We start from the raw sequence: 18,372 nt of genomic DNA, 5'->3' as shown, positions 1-18,372 counted from the left end.
TCATTCAATCCGATTGGTTGGAGGACCAGCCTCTCCCGCTCGGTCCTCCAGACCCGCCCCCTCTTTCTATTGGCCTAAAGCTTTATCAACCACACCCCTGGCATTGTAATGTGGAGCATGCGCAGCGAGGCTCATGTCCAGGGACAGACTCTTCTTTGTCTCATCTTCAGGCGGATAAGCGGAGGCAGCGTTAGGGGCAGTTGGGGGGGGGGGAGGAGGCTTCACAAACATCCAGTGGAGGCCTCAACACCCCCATTAACAAACTGGCGGCACCGCCTCAACACCCAACACAACGGCAGCTGCCGCTTTCTCCCGGTGCCGGGCCCCAGTGGACAAATGTGGCTTCAGGAAGGAAATGCAGCAATGGATTTGTTCAGGAGAAATTATCTTTAACTCACTTTACTGATCCTGGAGCAGGAGGAGAGAATGGGGGCAATTTCTATCCTGCACTCACACTGATGTAACGTAGATGGTCGAATTTAAATTCAGTGAATAATCTGAAATTCAAAACTCCATTCCGTATTAATGACCTTGAAACCATTGTGGTGAGTTTGTGGGAAGGGGAAACTGGGACTGGGATTTGCAGCTTTGGGAAATGAGAGAAACAATTACTCCCCAGGGACGAGAATTATCTGTTCTGAATTTCTGACCTGTGTAAACTGATTTTACAGGGTTACAAGGAATGGATTGACAGACTGGAAACTCAAATCAATCATTACATCAAGATCTGATAGTCACTCAATTGATCAGGATCTGAATGTCATCAACTTTTGAATGTGGAAGGATAAATGTTTGTTCTGTCTGTGGGAAAAGATTTTAACCATCAGTGTGACTGGAAAAGCACAAAGAAACACACACACCCGAGTGAGAGTGTTCCAGTGAACTGACTGTGGAAAGAGCTTTAACCAGTTACACAGCCTGAAAAACAGCCCACCATTCACAGCGAGGAGAAACTGTACACGTGTTCTGTGTGTGGAAGAAGCTTCAACTGATCATCCAAAATGGAGAGACACAAGGACGCCGGCATCATTGAGAAACCGTGTAAATGTGGGGATTGTGGGAAGGGATTCAGTTACCCTTCTGAGCTGGAAACCCATCACCGCAGTCACACCGGGGAGAGACCATTCACCTGTTCCGAGTGTGGAAAGGGATTCACTCGACTAACACATCTTACTGCACACCAACTTGTTCACTCTGACATGAGACCTTTCAAATGTTCCGATTGTGAGAAGAGCTTTAAAAACAAATTTAATCTTCTGATACACCAGCGAGTTCACACTGGGGAGAGGCCGTTCACCTGTTCCGAGTGTGGAAAGCGATTCGCTCGACTAACACATCTGACTGCACACCAACGTGTTCACTCTGATTTGAGACCTTTTAAATGTTCCGCCTGTGAGAAGAGCTTTAAAGGCAAAATGGATCTGCTGATTCACCAGTGCAATCACACTGGAGAGAGGCATTCACCTGCTCAGTGTGTGGGAAGGGATTCACTCAGCATTCCCTCCAACTGAAACATCAGCGCATTCACACCAGGGAGACATTATTCATCTGCTCTGTGTGTGGGAAGGGATTCACTCGTTCATTCACCCTGCAGAAACACCAGTGAGTTCACAAGAGGTTGGATTCTGTTATTGCTACTGTTAATCACATCCAGGACTGAACCATGTTCATTCTGACAGTTATAATAATAATCGCTTATTGTCACACGTAGGCTTCAATGAAGTTACTGTGAAAAGCCCCTAGTCACCACATTCCGGCGCCTGTTTGGGGAGGTTGGTGCGGGAATTGAACCGTACTGCTGGCCTGCCTTGGTCCGCTTTAAAAGCCAGCGATTTAGCCCAGTGTGCTAAACCAGCTGGAAACCCATTAAGGGTTCATACAGATCATGCCGCAGATTCACCTCCCTCTGGCTGAAGAAATTCCTCCTCATCTCTGTTTTAAAGGATCATCCCTTTAGTCTGAGATTCTGAAAGTTAGAAAGTTTATTTTAAGCTTGTTTCCGACTTGCTTGCCCTCTTCCTCTGGTTCTAGTTTTTCCTACAAGTGGAAACATCCTCTCCACATCCATTCTATCCAGGCCTCACAGTATCCTGTAAGTTTCAATAAGGTCCCCCCTCATCCTTCTGAACTCCCAACGAGTGCAGACCAGAGTCCTCAATTGTTCCTCATACAACAAGTTCTTCATTCCAGGGATCATTCTTGTGAACCTCTGGACCCTTTCCCAAGGTCGGCAAGGTTTGGGCCCCGTATCGTTCCTTTGATACGGGGCCCAAAACTCCAAATGTTGTCTGACCAGAGCCTTATACAGCCTCAGAAGTACTGCTTTTGTATTCTAGCCCTCTCAACATGAATGCTAACATTGCATTTGCCTTCCTAACTGCCCATTGAACCTGCACGTTAACCTTCAGAGAATCTTGAAAGTCAATGTCTTTAAGAGAGAGAGGGAGAGACCTGGTCCAACCTTTCCAGAGTCTGCACCCTCCCTGGATTCACTTCCTTTCCCTTCAGTTCCTGCAAGTCACAAATTTATCCCAGAACGAGAAAAGAAATGAAGCTGGACTGGGATGGGCAAAGTCAGAAGTCTCACAACACCAGGTTAAAGTCCAACAGGTTTATTTTTAAGTCACAAGCTTTCGAGCGCCGTGCCTGCGCTGCAAGCTGCTCCTTCAAAAGCTTCTGATTTGACATAAACCTATTGTACTTTAAGCTGCTGTTGCGAGAGGAGACATGGAAAAGGGACAAACACGGATTTCCTCCAACACAACTTCCGCATTGTGACGTCACAATGCACCCCTCCTGAATCAGCCAAAGGAATCACTCTTCCGCGGTGACATCTCCGGCTTGCAGCTCCGGCCCGGCGCTCGGAGACAAGGAGCCCCCCAACTCAGAGATAGAAGCCCCGCCCCGCCCCGCCCCTTGGAATCACCAGGCCCGCCCGCCCCTTGGAGTCACGAGCCCCGCCCCTCGGAGACACGAGCCCCGCCCCTCGGAGACAGGAGACCCGTCCCTCGGAGACAGTGGCCCCGCCCCATTGTTGCCCCGCCCCTGCACCCCCTCGCGGGACATTTCCATGCGCAGGGCGGAGCTGTGAATAGAGCATGCGCGGTGACGTTATGCGCAGTGCTGATGCTGGAACTGGACAGAGTGGATGGGAGATGACCGCCAGCGCTTTGGATAATGCAGCCGCTGAGTGAGCGGGAGGAATGAAGTCTGCAGAATAACCTGAGAGAATTCAAACCCATTCCGTGGAAGATTCAAAGCCCGAATAAACAGTTAGTAGACCCGTGCTTGCGGCTGAGCGACTTTTCCTGGTGAATATCGCAGATAACGGCTGCCATTGTCTTTATATTGGGCCGTGCGGGAAGGCGCATGCGCAGTCGCCATCTTTCTATTGATGCGCCACCATTCAGGCTCAGAATTCAGGGAGAGAAATCTGTGAATTGGAGTCCTGGACATTTTTTAAGTTCGTTGATGGGACGTGGACGTCGTAGGCTGTGCCAGCATTTATTGCCCATCCCTAATTGCCCTTGAGGGGGCATTTAAAGATCAACCATATTGCTGTGGGTCTGGAATCACATGTAGGCCAGCCAAGGTAAGGGTAGCAGATTTCCTTCCTTAAATGACTAGATTTTTTTTTTACAACAATCAACAATGGTTTCATGGTCATCATTAGTCTTTTAATTCCAGATTTTTATTGAATTCAAATTTCGCCATCTGCAGTGGCAGGATTTGAACCTGAGATCCCCAGAGCATTGTTCTGGGTCTCTGGTTATTTAGTCCATTACGCCACCACCGCCCCATTGAGTGACACTGATGGATTCTGGAAACTCCTGTACAGGGTGAGAAGGGGAAAAGATTTTCACACAGCAAACTGAAACAAAGAAGAATTTGGGTAACTTCTGAATGTCTATCTGGGACTGACAGAAATTCCCTTTTCAGGGTGTTTGGAGAACTGAACTCGAGGAGAGGGAGGAAGAAAACTTGGAGTTGAGGAAAGAAACGGAGAAGATGGTGAGATGGGTTTGGATTTCAGCCCAAGGAGGGAGAGTGTGTGGGGTGGGGATTTACAGCTTTGGGGGAACAAGAGAGGAAAAAATGTTCCAGAGAAACTAGAATTGTCTGTTCAGAATTTCTATCCTGGACTGACAGTGATGACTTTTGTAAACTCCTTTTACAGGATATTAGGCGAGGAGAATTTGCCATCGGGAATGTCAAACATAACATCAGATCAACATCCAACAAATTAACTCTATTCTTCAGGACCTGAATATCATCAGTTTCTGAATGTGGAAAGAAGGTTTTCATTTGGAAAAAGATTTAAACTATCAGTGTGACTGGAAGAACACGGAGAAACACTAACACCCGAATGAGAGTGTTCCAGAAAACTGACTGTACCGCTTACACAGCCTGAAAACATATAACTCAATTGCTCTGGGAACAAACTGTACACTTGTTCTGTGTGGATAGACACAAGGACACTGGCACCATGGAGAAACTGTGGCAATGTGGGGAGGTATTCACTTTCCCCTCCCAGCTAGTAACTCATCGACGCATTCACACTGGGGACAGGCCGTTCACCTGCTCCGTGTGTGGGAAGGGATTCACTCGGTCATCAAACTTAGCATTACACCAGCGGGTTCACACTGGGGAGAGGCCATTCACCTGCTCTGTGTGTGGGAAGGGATTCACTCGGTCATCACACTTAGCATTACACAAGCGGGTTCACACTGGGGAGAGGCCATTCACCTGCTCTGTGTGTGGGAAGGGATTCATTAACTCATCCAACCTAGTGTCACACCAGCGAGTTCACACTGGGGAGAAACCATTCAGCTGCACTGACTGTGGAATGAGCTTTAGGCTTTCATCCACCCTGCAGAAACACCAGCGAGTTCATACTGGTGAGAAACCATTCAACTGCCCTGACTGTGGAAAGAGCTTCAGGCATTCTAGCAGCTTCACCGTGCACCAACGAATTCACAGAGGGGAGCGACCATTCACCTGCTCTTTGTGTGGGAGGGGATTCACTCAGTCATCTAATCTAGCATTACACCAGCGAGGTCACAGTGGGGAGAGGCCGTTCACCTGCCCCGAGTGTGGGAAGGGATTCATTGATTCATGCCAGTTGCTGAGACATGAACGGGTTCACACTGGAGAGAGGCCGTTCACCTGCTCCGAGTGTGGGAAGGGATTCACTGAGTTATCCCAACTGCTGAGACATGAACGGGTTCACACTGGGGAGAGGCCGTTCACCTGCTCCGAGTGTGGGAAGGGATTCATTGATTCATCACAACTACTGAAACACCAGCGACGTCACAAGTGACTCAGGGATTGGATTCTGCTGTTATTGCTGCTGTTAATGACAACCAGGCCCCAATCACATTCATTCTGACAGTCGGGGTTTGTTTCTGCTAATGTTAATCCACTGTTTAACTGGGCTGGAGTTTATTATTCTGGATCTATAGCTGATTGTATTCTTGGGGCTGCAGAATTCTGGAACTGCTGTGTGTGATCTCTCTCCATAATCCAGAAACTCTCATCAGAAATTAGTTCACAACAAGATTCTGGATTTTTCTTCAATCCCAAAATGACCTTTGGTACAAAATCTACAATTCAGTGTCTGATTTGTTCCACTGATTAACATTTCCGATTAGAAAGTGCTGATCAGCCCTTGCTGCCAATTCTTACTGATTTGTACATTACACACAGTGAAGCCTCCGTTATCTCCCAGAAAGAAAGGGAATGGGAATTGGTGGGGAATTGAGAGGCCAGAATGTTATCCCTCCCATCTCCCATCTAGTCCAGAAATCCCCTCAGACCGGGAATGGAGACAAGTTCAATCCAAGTAATAGATTGTGAGAAATCACAGTTTAATCGACTTGTGTAAAATCATCAGAAATCTATGGAATATTTGAGAAATAGTTCTCCCTCTGTATTCTGAAGAAAGCTTCTATGTCAGCTTGCTGAATGACAAACACAGGACAGACCTGTTATCTCTGCCAAGGACAATGTCTTGAGTATAGCCCCTGAAAGAAGACATTTTGAACCCTGATATAATTGGACATGATGAGCCATTCGTAACCCAATTGTGTGTGTGAAGATTAACACACGCTCTCAAGAACAAGGAGATTTCAAAGTGATTGGCTTCACCCAAACATCAAAATCTGGCTCACACCAGTGATCCGTTCAGAGGCGGCGGCAGCCACCAGCCATGGACACCAACACCAGTGAACCGTTCAGAGGAGACGGCAGCCACCAGCCATGGACACCAACACCAGTGAACCGTTCAGAGGACACTGCAGCCACCAGCCATGGACACCAACACCAGTGAACTGTTCAGAGAGGATGGCAGCCACCAGCCATGGACACCAACATCACTCAGCACCATCCTTCTGTTTGTCCTCCAGGAGCCAGAAACCATCATCACCTAAAGAAATGTTTACTTTTTCTGTCCATTTAACTCATGTTTGTTGCTTCTCAATAATTTGTTTTAAAATCACTCCTGAGCTCAATCCTCTTTTCGGGTAAGTTATGATTCCTCACTCTGTATCTTTCAAGTGGTGTTAGGAGTGGAATCACATCGCTTCTCGGCCTTTTGGCGAAGGTGAGCGTGAGGTCAGGTGAAATGCCTGCATCTGGTATGTCTCTCTGGTGGGGACCATGAATTGGATTCAATTTGAATTGTTTTTTGGAGCAGGCAAAGAGCTGGATTAGGGATTTGCTCCTGGCCACACTCTGAGATATGGCTTTGTAATTCTGATAAAGTAATTAAAAAACAGTTTAAATAAGGAGTGGGATCACAGTGGTCGGGATCATTGACTTGGGAAACAACAGCCTGAATTAAATGTGAATGGAGAATTTGAGTCAGTTACAAAGCTGATTGTAAATATTTCTGTAGGTGCATAGATAGGAAGAGTGAAAGTAAACATGCCTCCATGAGAGACGGGGAAATTATAATCGGAATAAGGAAATAAGACACAAAACAAATACTTTTTATCTGTCTTCATCGTAGGAAACAGAAAAGTTCCAATTACAAGGGGGAACTGAGGGTTTGGTGCAGGGGGCGGATGGCAACCTTAGTACAAGAACGAGTCATATTTTTAAAAATTGGTCAACAGTACAATATCTGAAGAGCCACAACTATGTTAATCAGATGCCAGTAATAATGAAAATCCAGTCAGACACACGTTTCAACATTATTTTATAGAATTTTACAGAAAAGTTGTTAATTGAATCATGCTTTCTGACAATTATAATGTGAATAAAAGTTTAAAAAATGAAAAAGACCATTTAATTCCCATTGAAAATGTGTTTGATTGATCAAGAATGGAAGCTGCATGAATCCTGACTGAGCTGCATACAGCTTTGCAGATGCAGGTTACAGACTCCCTTATCCAGTCAGAATGATGAACTTCTAGAATTATAGAGTGGAGAAATTAATGGGACTAAATAGTGACTATATCCTCTGGTCCAGACACCCTATATCCTTGGGATTTAAGAGGCAGCTGCATAAATATTGGATCTTCCAGAATTCCTTACTTCTAGAACAATCCCCAAGGATTGGAAAGTAGAAAACATAGCCTCACTATTCCAGAAATGAGAAGGAGATAAAATGGGAAACTACCATCCAGTTAGCCTAACATCAAGCGTAGGCAAAATGCTAGAATCTATCCTTATTATTAGGGACTTGGTGACTGGGTACTAATAAAATCAGACTAGGTCCAAATTTTGTGGTTGTTAGAAAAATGAGAGGTGATCTAATTAGAACATATGATTGATAAAGATCCAGAGAGGTTAGACGCTGTAAAGATGGGTTTTTTTCCTGACTGGGGAATCTGGAACACTGACTCTCAGAATAAAGGGTTGCCCATTTCAAATTGTGATGAGCAATTTCTTCACCAAGGTTGTGAATTTCTGGAATTCTCTCTCCCAGAGAGCAATAGATGCTCAGTCAGTGAGTGTAGTTAAGACATATTGATAGATTTTTGCGTATAAAGGGAATTGAGAGGTATGGGGAGAGTACAGGGAGGTGGAATTGGAGTAGCCAATCAGTGATGATCGAGGAGACGGTGATGTAGTGGTATTGTCACAGGGTCAGAAATCCAGAGACCCAGGGGACTGCTCCTGGGATCTGGGTTCGAATCCCACCATGGCAGATGGTCAGATTTGAATTCAATAAAAATCTCAAATTAAAATCTTTTGATGACCATGAAAACCATTATCAAATGTTGTAAAAACCTATCTGATGCCCTTGAGGGAAGTAAATATGTCACCCTTACCTGGTCTGGTCTACGTGACTCCAGACCCACAGAAATGACTTCTGAACTGGCAAATCAATTCAAGGGCAATCAGGAATGGGCAATAAATGCTAGCCAGTGATACACACATCCCCTAGACAAATAAAAGAATAGTAGGACAGGCTCGAACGACCGAAAGGCCTCTTCCTGCTCATTATGTTCGTTAAACCTCAATCTGAGGGCGGCACAGTGGTTAGCACTTCTGCCTCACGGTGTTGAGGTCCCAGGTTCCGGGCTCTGGGTCACTGTCTGTGTGGAGTTTGCATATTCTCCCCGTGTTTGCGTGGGTTTCATCCCCACAACCCAAAGATGTGCAGGGCAGGTGGATTGAACAGGCGAAATTGCCCCTTAATTGGAAAATTGGGTACTCTAAATTCATTTTTTAAAAACTCAGTCTGGTTCCCCTCAAGCTGCTGAGTGAGTGAATTAAATCTTCACAAATCACAAAGACGCCAGACTACAAGTCAGGACATAAACATTGTTTATTGGTTACAAATTACCCATTTATCTGGGCTCACATACCCTTTCTTGTCATAGAATCCCTACATTGCAGAAGGAGGCCATTCAGCCCATTGAGTCTGTACCGATGCTCCGAAACAGCACCCTACCTGGGCCCACTCCCCTGCCCTATCCCTGTAACCCCACCCAACCTGCACATCTTTGGACACTAAGGGGCAATTTAGCACAGCCAATCCCAGCTAACCTGCACTTTGAACTAAATCCAAATCATGTTGAAATATAATCAGATTTATCCAGCAGTTCAGCACTAATGGGCAGAGATATTTCACAAAACAAAGATCCCACAGGATATTCAGTGATTCACTGTAAATCAGCACTAATGGATGCTGAGTGTTCATTACAGCAGGACCAGAGTCTGAGGTGAGAAATCGGTGAGTTTACTTTCAGAGTAATTCCTTCAATGTCTGATAAGTTAGGTGTCTATCACATAGCTTAAACCTAATGATTACAAACATTCAGAGCATACACGGCCTTATCCTCAAGTTACAGAACAGACTTTCCCCTGTCAATATGCAGCTGCAGGATTGGACTGAGATCTGTTTATTGTTCATGTTCAGTTCAATGCAAATTTAAAACAAGGTTTGCGGAGATGATGTTCTATTCACACATGAATGAGAAATGCTGTGGGGCACACACCAAGTCCAATAGGGCTGCTTTACATCAGAAATAAACTCCAACTATCAGAATAAACAGTCCTGGATGTGATTAACAGCAGCAATAACAGCAGAATCACACCCCTGTAATCACTGGTGAACTCGCTGGTGTCTCAGCAGGTTGTATGACCGGGTAAATCCCTTCCGGCACATGGAACAAGTGACTGGCTTCTCTTCGCTGTGAACCTGCTGGCCTCAGCAGAGTGGATGACCGGGTAAATCCTTTCCCACACTGTGCAGGTGAATGGTCTGTCTCCAGAGTGATTACGCTGCTGTATAAGCAGAAGTTTTCTGCTTTTAAAGCTCTTCTCACAGTCAGGACATTTAAACGGTTTCTCAGTCATGTGAACATGCTGGTGTGCAGTGAGATGGGATAAACAACTGAATCCCTTCCCACACACATGGCAGGTGAACGGCCTCTCCCCAGTGTGAATTCGCTGGTGTACAGTGAGGTCGCCTGTTCTCCTGAACCCAGTCCCGTAGTGAGAGTACCTGAACGGTCTCTCGTCAGAGTGAACACGCTGATGGTGCTGCAGTTCCTCAGAACTTTTATAGCACTTCCCGCAATCGGGGCATTTAAACGGTCTCTCTTCACCGTGAACATGTTGGTGTTTCTGCAGGTTGGATGACCAATTAAATCCCTTCCCACATTCAGAGCAGGTGAACGGCCTGTCCCCAGTGTGAATGTTCTCATGTGCCACAAGGTGGAAAGATGTCCTGTACCCCTTCTGGCAGTGAGAGCAGCTGAACGGTGTGGAATCGGTGTGAATGTAGTGGTGCTCCCTCAGTGTGCGTGGACTTATAAAACTCTTTCCACAATCAGAGCATTTAAACTCTCTCTTGTTGGTGTGAACTCGCTGGTGTGACTGCAGGGCAGAGAAATCAGTGCTTCCCTTCCCACACACAGAGCAGGTGAACGGCCTCTCCCCTGTGTGAATGTGCCAATGTATCAGCAGGGCCGATGACTGAGTAAATCCCTTTCCACATTCGGAGCAGGTGAACTATATCGCCCTGCTGTGAATGCACTGGTATCAACAGGCCAGCTGATTGAGTAAATCCCTTCCCCCACACGGAGCAGGTGAACTGCCTCTCCCTGTTATGAATACGCTGGTGTATCAACAGGCCAGCCCACTGAGTGAATCCCTTCCCACACACTCAGCAGGTGAAACATCTCTCTCCAGTGTGAGTGCGCCGGTGACTTTCCAGGTCAACTGGATAATGGAATCCTCTCCCACAGTCTCCACATTTATACGGTCTTTCCCCGGTGTGACTGTGCTTGTATCTCGTCAGGCCAAATGAACGGTTGAAACCTTGTCCACACACAGAACACATATGCAGTTTTACCCCATGGTGAACGGTGCTTTTTCCTTCCATGTTCAAAAGCTGATGATATTCAGATCCTGGAGAATCGAATGACTGAGTCAGATCTTGACCTGATCTTTGATTTACGATTGTCTGTAATTTCTCATCTTCTAATACCTTCAAAAATGAATTGAAAACAGAAAGAGGGAAACATGAGAGACAAGCCACAAAAACACAAAGGTAAGTTGTGAAATTGAGCTGAACATATCTGGTAAATTGTGGGGTTGGAACTAAGGTGAAGTGGATAACAAAGTTGCTGGAATTGTTTCAAATGTTCACTAACATACTTCCAAAGATTTTATTTTGAAAATCTATATAAAACCTGCAATAAAATAAAATCCAAGCCCACTGCCACCGAAAAGGATAAGGGCAGCAGACACTTGGGGGAAAAAACACCACCTGGAAATTTCCCTCCAAACCACTCACCACCCTGACAAGGAGATATATTGCCATTCCTCCAGGAAAATCCCGAATTCCCTCCCTAACAACACCGTGAGTGTTCCTACACAACATTGACTGCAGCAGTTCAAGAAGGCAACTCACCAGCAACATCTCAAGGGCAACCAGGGATTGGCAATAAAAGCTGGCTGAACCAGCCGCACCCACCTCCCATGAATGCATTTTTAAAACTGACCTGGAATATCCACGCAAATACAATCCTGACAGTAACTTGGTGCAATAGAACCAAGAATTCCTATAGTGCAGAAGGAGGCTACTCGACCCATCAAGTCTGCACCTGCCCTCTGCAAGAGCACACTACCTAGGCCCACTTCCCTGCCCTATCCCCGTAACCCCAGATAAATTGACATCCCTGGACAAAGGGACAATTTAGCATTGCCAGTCCACCTAACCTGCACATCTTTGGACTGTGGGAGCAAACCAGAGCACCCAGAGGCAAGGCACGCAGACATGGGGATAAAGTGCAAATTCCACACAGTCACCCAATGCCGGAATTGAATTTGAGTCTCTGGCACTGTGAGGCAATAGTGCTTACCATTGTATCACCAAAATGCTTCACTCAGTCACCCCACCTTCTGCGTTTGCATTGGACTCTGTCATTGCTGCTGTTTTGGAAAACTTTGGGGCATTTGAAATTCTCCACCAATTATCACTCCATCTTACAGGAATTGAACCCACGCTGTTGGCCTTATTTTGCATCACAAACCAGCTATCTAGCCCACTGAGCAAAACCAGTTATATAGCCCCTGTATAGTCACCTGAGGAAGGAGCAGTGCTCCGAAAGCTAGCGTTTGAAACAAACCTGTTGGACTTTAACCAGGTGTTGTGAGACTTCTTACTGTGCTCACTCCAGTCCCACGCCGGCATCTCCACATCATCACTCCATCTTTCTGATGGATAATGAAGGGTCTGTGCACATGGGTTTATTACTTGGTTCCTAATTTTATAAATTTCCCATTTTCTCCCAATATCCACATCACAGCAAAAAAGATCACGACTAACTAATTAGTATTTTTGATTAGTATTTCCAGCTTTGACAAAAGGTCACCTGGACTCGAAACGTCAGCTCTTTTCTCTCCCTACAGATGCTGCCAGACCTGCTGAGATTTTCCAGCATTTTCTTTGGTTTTAGTATTTTCGATGCCGGGTGTTTACCCAGCATTCCCCGCGGCAGTGAATGTCCCCTCTTCACGCCAGAGGAATAGGAATAGGCTGCGCATATGCAGTGTAAGTAATGGCGAGGGGGAGGGTCGCTCTTTTGTCGTCTGCAGTGGGAAGGATGTGGAAACTCTGAGGGAACAATGGGGCCGGATCTGGATAGGGAGGGTTTCTAAACACCCGGTGAGGGCCTCAAACCCTGAATGAGACTCTGCAGATCCCGCGTTTCCAGCTCCGGGTCTTTTTTCCCCAGACCCAGATTCTGGCTAATGGTCGCCATCTTGTTTCAGGGCGGAGTGCATGCGCTGTAGCCTTAAGACGCAGAGTAGGCGGAGCTACAGGTTTCTGTTCTCACCGGGTCCTAGTGTCCGGGGCCGAATTGTTGATAGCACGTTTTTAAACATATTTCCCACTTAACGGGTTGCGCTTGATGTTCGCGGCCTAGAGGGGTATTTGGGTCATATAATTTTATTTTAAAAAATAAATTTAGAGCACCCAGTTCTTTTATTCCAATTAAGGGGCAATATAGCCCCAATTCAGCTCCCCTTTCAGCTTTGACAAAGAGTCATCGGACTCCAAACATTAGCTCTTTTCTCTCCCTACAGATGCTGCCAGACTTGCTGAGATTTTCCAGCATTTTCTCTTTCGTTTCAGCTTCCCTTTCTTTTGAGACTCACGCAGACACGGGGAATATGTACAAACTTCACACAGATAGTGACCAGGGGCTGGGTTCGAATCTGGGTTCTCGGCACCGTGCTTCCCACTTTGGGCCTTATATTTATTTTCAGTGAAAGGTTACAGCCCCTAATAATAACCTTTTATTGTCACAATTATGAAGTTACTGTGAAAAGCCCCTAATCGCCACATTCCGGCACCTGTTTGGGTAAGCTGGTACAGGAATTGAACCCGCACTGTTGGCCTTATTCTGCATCACAAACCAGCTATCTAGCCGACTGAGCTAAACCAGCTATATAGCCCCTGTATGGTTACCTGAAGGAGCTGCTTCTCCATTTGGTTTTGCACTTCAACCTCACACTACTAATCACTGCCTGCCCAGTGTGGAGGGGACTGAATAAGTCAGAGGATCTGCTCCTGGACCTGCTCTTGGGCCTGATTAAAGCAGCAGCCTGTAGATCGGCAGGGGGTAACTCTGGCTGTCGGCCCCTCTTCTGTGGTCTTGTCGGTCCCTGGGTTGTCCTGGAGAGGGGGCATGCGGTGTCTAGCGGAACACTTGAGACCTTCCACACTGGTGGCCACCTCAGGGTGCAGAATGTCCCATAGACACTGGAAACAACATTCTGGTGTAGTTGAGAAGGAAGTTTGATTGGACCACAAGTTTGGGGAAACAAGAGAGAAACAAAATTCATAGAAACTGGAATTGTTGGTTCTAAATTTCTATCCTGTACAAATGGGAATACTGACACTGTCAATGTCTTTTACAAGGTACAAGAGGTCGTTGATTTGCAGATGGGAAACTCAAACCAAACATCATATCGAGATCTGACAGAGTCACTTAATTCATGAGGACCTGAATATCATCGGTCTTTGAATGTGGAATGAGAAATATTTGTCTGTTCTGTCTGTGGGAAAAGATTTCAAACATCAGTGTGACAGGAAAAGCCCCGAGACCCACACACACCTGAGTGAGAGTGTTCCAGTGAACTGACTGTGGAAAGAGTTTTAACCAGTTACACAGCCTGAAACAAACATCACCCCATTCACTGTAGGGAGAAACACGTGTTCTGTTTGTGGACGAGGTTTCCACTGATCATCCAACCTGGATGGACACAACAACACTGACGCCATGGAGAAACCGTGGAAATGTGGGGACTGTGGGAAGGGATTCAATTACCCATCCCTGCTGGAAATGCGTTGACGCAGTCACACTGGAGAGAGGCCGTTCACCTGCTCCATGTGTGGGAAGGAATTCATTCAGTCATTCCACCTGCTGACCCACCAGCAAGTTCATATTGATGAGTGGCTGTTTAACCAGTCAGACTGTGATAACTCTAAATTCTCCGAGGACCTGGTCAAGCACCAGGTTGTTGGCACTGAGAGACAGTTCAGTTGCTCTCACTGTGGGAAGCTATTCAAACGATCACAGATTCTCATTGAACACGAACGCACTCACACTGGGGAGAGACCATTCACCTGCTCTGTGTGTGGGAAAGGATTCACACGATCATCCCACCTCGCTACTCACAGACTGGTTCACAGTGATAACAGACCTTTCAAATGTACTGAATGTGAGAAGAGTTATAAAACCACAAATGATCTGCTGATACACCAGCGGGTTCACAACGAGGAGAGGCCGTTCAGATGTACAGTGTGTGGGAAGGGATTTACTCAGTTATCTGGCCTCCAGAAACACCAGCGAGTTCACACAGGGGAGAGGTCATTCACCTGCTCTTTATGTGGAAAGGGATTCATTTATTTAACCAGCCTCCGATCACACCAACTTGTTCACTCGGATAAGAAACCTTTCAAATGTTCTGAATGTGAGAAGAGCTTTAAAATCACATGACGGCAGCATTGCTGCAACAGCCTCAGTACTCAACACCGACAACTGCCAATCTCCAGACGCAATTCTGCAACTCATCCGCTTCATTCTGGATCACGACGTCTTCACCTTCGACAACAAGTTCTTCATCCAGACGCACGGAACAGCCGTGGGGACCAAATTCGCACCTCAATTTGCCAACATCTTCATGCACAAGTTTGAACAAGACCTCCTCACCGCACAGGACCTTCAATCGGCGTTATACACCAGATACATCGATGACATTTTTTTCCTTTGGACCCACGGCGAAGATTCACTGAAACAAATACACGATGACATCATTAAGTTCCATCCCACCATCAGACTCACTATGGACTACTCTCCAAAATCAGTTGCATTCTTGGACACACTCATCTCCATCAAGGAGGGTCACCTCAGCAGTTCGCTTTACCGCAAGCCCACGGATAACCTCATGATGCTCCACTTCTCCAGCTTCCACCCTAAACACATTAAGGAAGCCATCCCCTATGGACAGGCCCTCCGTATACACAGGATCTGCTCAGACGAGGAGGAGCGCAACAGACATCTACAGACGCTGAAAGGTGCCCTCGTATGAATGGGTTATGGCGCTCGACTCATCGATCGACAGTTCCAATGCGCCACAGCAAAAAAACGCATCAACCTCCTCAGAAGACAAACATGGGACACAACCGACAGAGTACCCTTCGTCGTCCAGTACTTTCCTGGACCGAGAAACTACGACATCTTCTTCGTAGCCTTCAACACGTCATCGATGAAGATGAATATCTTGCCTAGGTCATTCCCACACCCCCACTACTTGCCTTCAAACAACCGCGCAACCTCAAACAAACCATTGCAGCAAACTACCCAGCCTTCAGAACAGCAACCACGACACCACACAACCCTGCCATGGCAATCTCTGCAAGACGCAATTGCCAGATCATCAACATGTATACCACCATTACACGTGAGAACACCACCCACCAGGTACGCGGTACATACTCGTGCGACTCGGCCAACGTTGTCTACCTCATACGCTGCAGGAAAGGATGTCCCGAAGCATGGTACATTGGCGAGACCATGCAGACGCTGCGACAACGAATGAACGGACATTGCGTGACAATCACCAGGCAGGAATGTTCCCTTCCACTCAGGGAACACTTCAGCAGTCAAAGGCATTCAGCCTCTGATCTCCGGGTAAGCGTTCTCGAAAGCGGCCTTCAGGACGCGCGACAACGCAGAATCGCCGAGCAGAAACTTATAGCCAAGTTCCGCACACGAGTGCGGCCTCAACCGCGACCTGGGATTCATGTCGCATTACATTCACCCCCCACCATCTGGACTGGGCTTGCGAACTCCTACCAACTGTCCTGGCTTGAGACAATTCACACCTATTTAACCTGGGGTTACTCATTTCTCTGGATCTATAAACACTTAATTAACTGCAAATGCTCGCATTCCAAGCATTGTCTTGCATCTTTGAATTTGTCTATATATATGTTTCTGGAACATACCTCTTCATTCACCTGAGGAAGGGGCAGTGTTCTGGAAGCTAGTGTTTGAAACAAACCTGTTGGACTTTAACCTGGTGTTGTAAGACTTCTTACTAAAATCCAGCAACAGCATTGCCCATGCGCCAGACCACAATGACCGGGGAGTGATTGACGGCACCTCTCGACCAATAGGAAGATGGGCGGGGTGGAGGACTGAGCGGGAGCGACTGGTCCTCCAACCAATCAGAGTGAATGAGGGGAGGGGCTGAGCCCAGACCTCCCTCATTGGCTGAGACTCTGCATCATTTTGAAAGCTAATTTGTCTCAAAATCCAGGAGAAAACTGGGCCTTTGTTTGTGGCTTTAAACAGATGAAACCCTGTGGGTGTGGAGCAAACATTTCATCATTTGTTACTGAAGTGTGGGAACTCACCAGATAGGAGCTTCCAAACCCTGGTCACCATCACCTGGAAGGACAAGGGCAGCAGATTCTTAAGGAGCAGCCTTCCCAGGGAGGCAGTGGACAAGCAATCCAGACAGCCAGGGTAATGATTTTGTGATTAACACTCCAATGCGTAAAAGAAACATGACAATGTAAATGTTTAAGAAGGAATTGTAACGTAAAGAGCGATATCTGTGGAAGGTTATCAAAATTGAATGGAAGAAAGTCAAGGGAATGTGTAACTCTGATGGAAATGTACAGTCAAGACAATTCAATGTTCTGTAATGTTTATGATCGATTTTATGAATAAAGTATATTTTTTGAAAAAAATAATAATAAAAGCAAGATACCGCAGATGCTGGAAATCTAATAAAATCAGAAATTACCGAAGGAGACTCAAAATGTTTATTATTTTTCTCTCTCCACAGATACTGCCAGACCCGCTGAGTTAATGCCACAAATCAGCTGTTTTTATTATAATGGTACCTGAGTTTGAATCCTACCACGGCTGAATTTAATTCAATAAAAATATTGTGAGCATGGATCAAATGTCATAAAAACGCATCTGGTTCTCTTAATGCCCTTTTGGGAAGGAAATCAGCCATCCTTACCCAGTCAGGTCTACATGTGACACGATTCACAAACAATTCAAGGGCTTAAAGGGATAACTGGACAGACGTGAATGTCCCCATTAGAACAAGGAGTCTCCCTGGTCAGCAGAAGAATTAGGCCAGGTTAGGGAGAAGGTTGATAATGCCGTCATTGTGAACAACACAAAGTATCTCCTGTACCTTGTGAATCAGATTTAACGGTGTGAATTTATATATATTTTCTGTATTGGACAATCACATTTAAATCTGGGACTCAGGTGACGATATGAATTTGTGTTAGGTAACAAGATGTAGATCCATGTTTTATCCCACGAAGCCTTACACCTAGAGTGATAGTATTTCAGAACCAGGTGTGAATCATGAATTCATCCTCAAAAGGACCACGAAAGTTCTATCATGGGAGAATCCACTCGAAGAATACCTGCCCCTGTATATGGGAGCGACAGAATCTGTGAAGAACAGCTCTTCCAATCACAGATTCTGTCTCTCCCAATGTTGTTGCTTCTGCAGCGACAGAATCTGTGATTGGAGGAACAGCTTTGTCGTCCATTTTGAGGAAAGAAGCTGGCTGACGTGCTGCCTGAGTCAGTGCTGTGTGGAGGAACCGTGTCTCCCTGGGACACAACTAGAGGGTTTCATAGCAGTGTGAGCTTCGGAAGGAGATGCAGACACTTAGAGCTTTCCCTTCTGCTGAGCAATATTTCATTATTTTTATACATCTCAGGAGGTGGGATGCACAGCTCAGGAATTGGCGTAATCTCTGCTGTGAACTTACTCACTAATCACATCTGTCAAATTAGAAGTTGTGATCCAGGTTTCATTCTTCACTGCTGTTATTTGCAATTGAACGCTCACAGACAA

At 46.1% G+C, this 18,372-nt stretch overlaps 1 protein-coding gene and 1 long non-coding RNA gene across 7 annotated transcripts; one reads left to right on the top strand and one right to left on the bottom strand.

The window, feature by feature from the left end:
- The first annotated feature begins 154 nt into the window (after positions 1-154).
- On the top strand, positions 155-17,290 carry LOC140419398 (uncharacterized). 6 transcript variants are annotated; one of them, XM_072503277.1, is made up of 3 exons: positions 155-545; positions 672-1,602; positions 4,178-7,283. In XM_072503277.1, exon 3 carries the CDS (start codon positions 4,487-4,489, stop codon positions 5,318-5,320), a length of 834 nt encoding a protein of 277 aa, XP_072359378.1. In that variant the 5' UTR covers positions 155-545; positions 672-1,602; positions 4,178-4,486; the 3' UTR covers positions 5,321-7,283. The 6 variants fall into 6 exon arrangements, 5 of the variants coding, with proteins under 5 accessions (XP_072359378.1, XP_072359376.1, XP_072359379.1 ...); XM_072503275.1 differs by lacking the exons at positions 155-545; positions 672-1,602 and adding exons at positions 2,948-3,592; positions 3,940-4,011; XR_011945758.1 differs by lacking the exons at positions 155-545; positions 672-1,602; positions 4,178-7,283 and adding exons at positions 1,886-3,592; positions 13,889-17,290.
- LOC140419402 (uncharacterized) lies at positions 8,759-12,843 on the bottom strand. Its single transcript, XR_011945759.1, has 2 exons — positions 12,090-12,843; positions 8,759-10,945 (listed from the first exon to the last, which is right to left on the bottom strand). It is a non-coding gene; the product is annotated as an uncharacterized lncRNA (long non-coding RNA).
- Positions 17,291-18,372: the final 1,082 nt, after the last annotated feature.

Source organism: Scyliorhinus torazame, chromosome 5 (genome assembly GCF_047496885.1).
Source record: "Scyliorhinus torazame isolate Kashiwa2021f chromosome 5, sScyTor2.1, whole genome shotgun sequence".
In the NCBI taxonomy this organism is placed as follows: Eukaryota; Metazoa; Chordata; class Chondrichthyes; order Carcharhiniformes; family Scyliorhinidae; genus Scyliorhinus; species Scyliorhinus torazame.
Note: the sequence above shows the minus strand (reverse complement) of the source record. Positions and strands in the feature narration are given on the sequence as shown.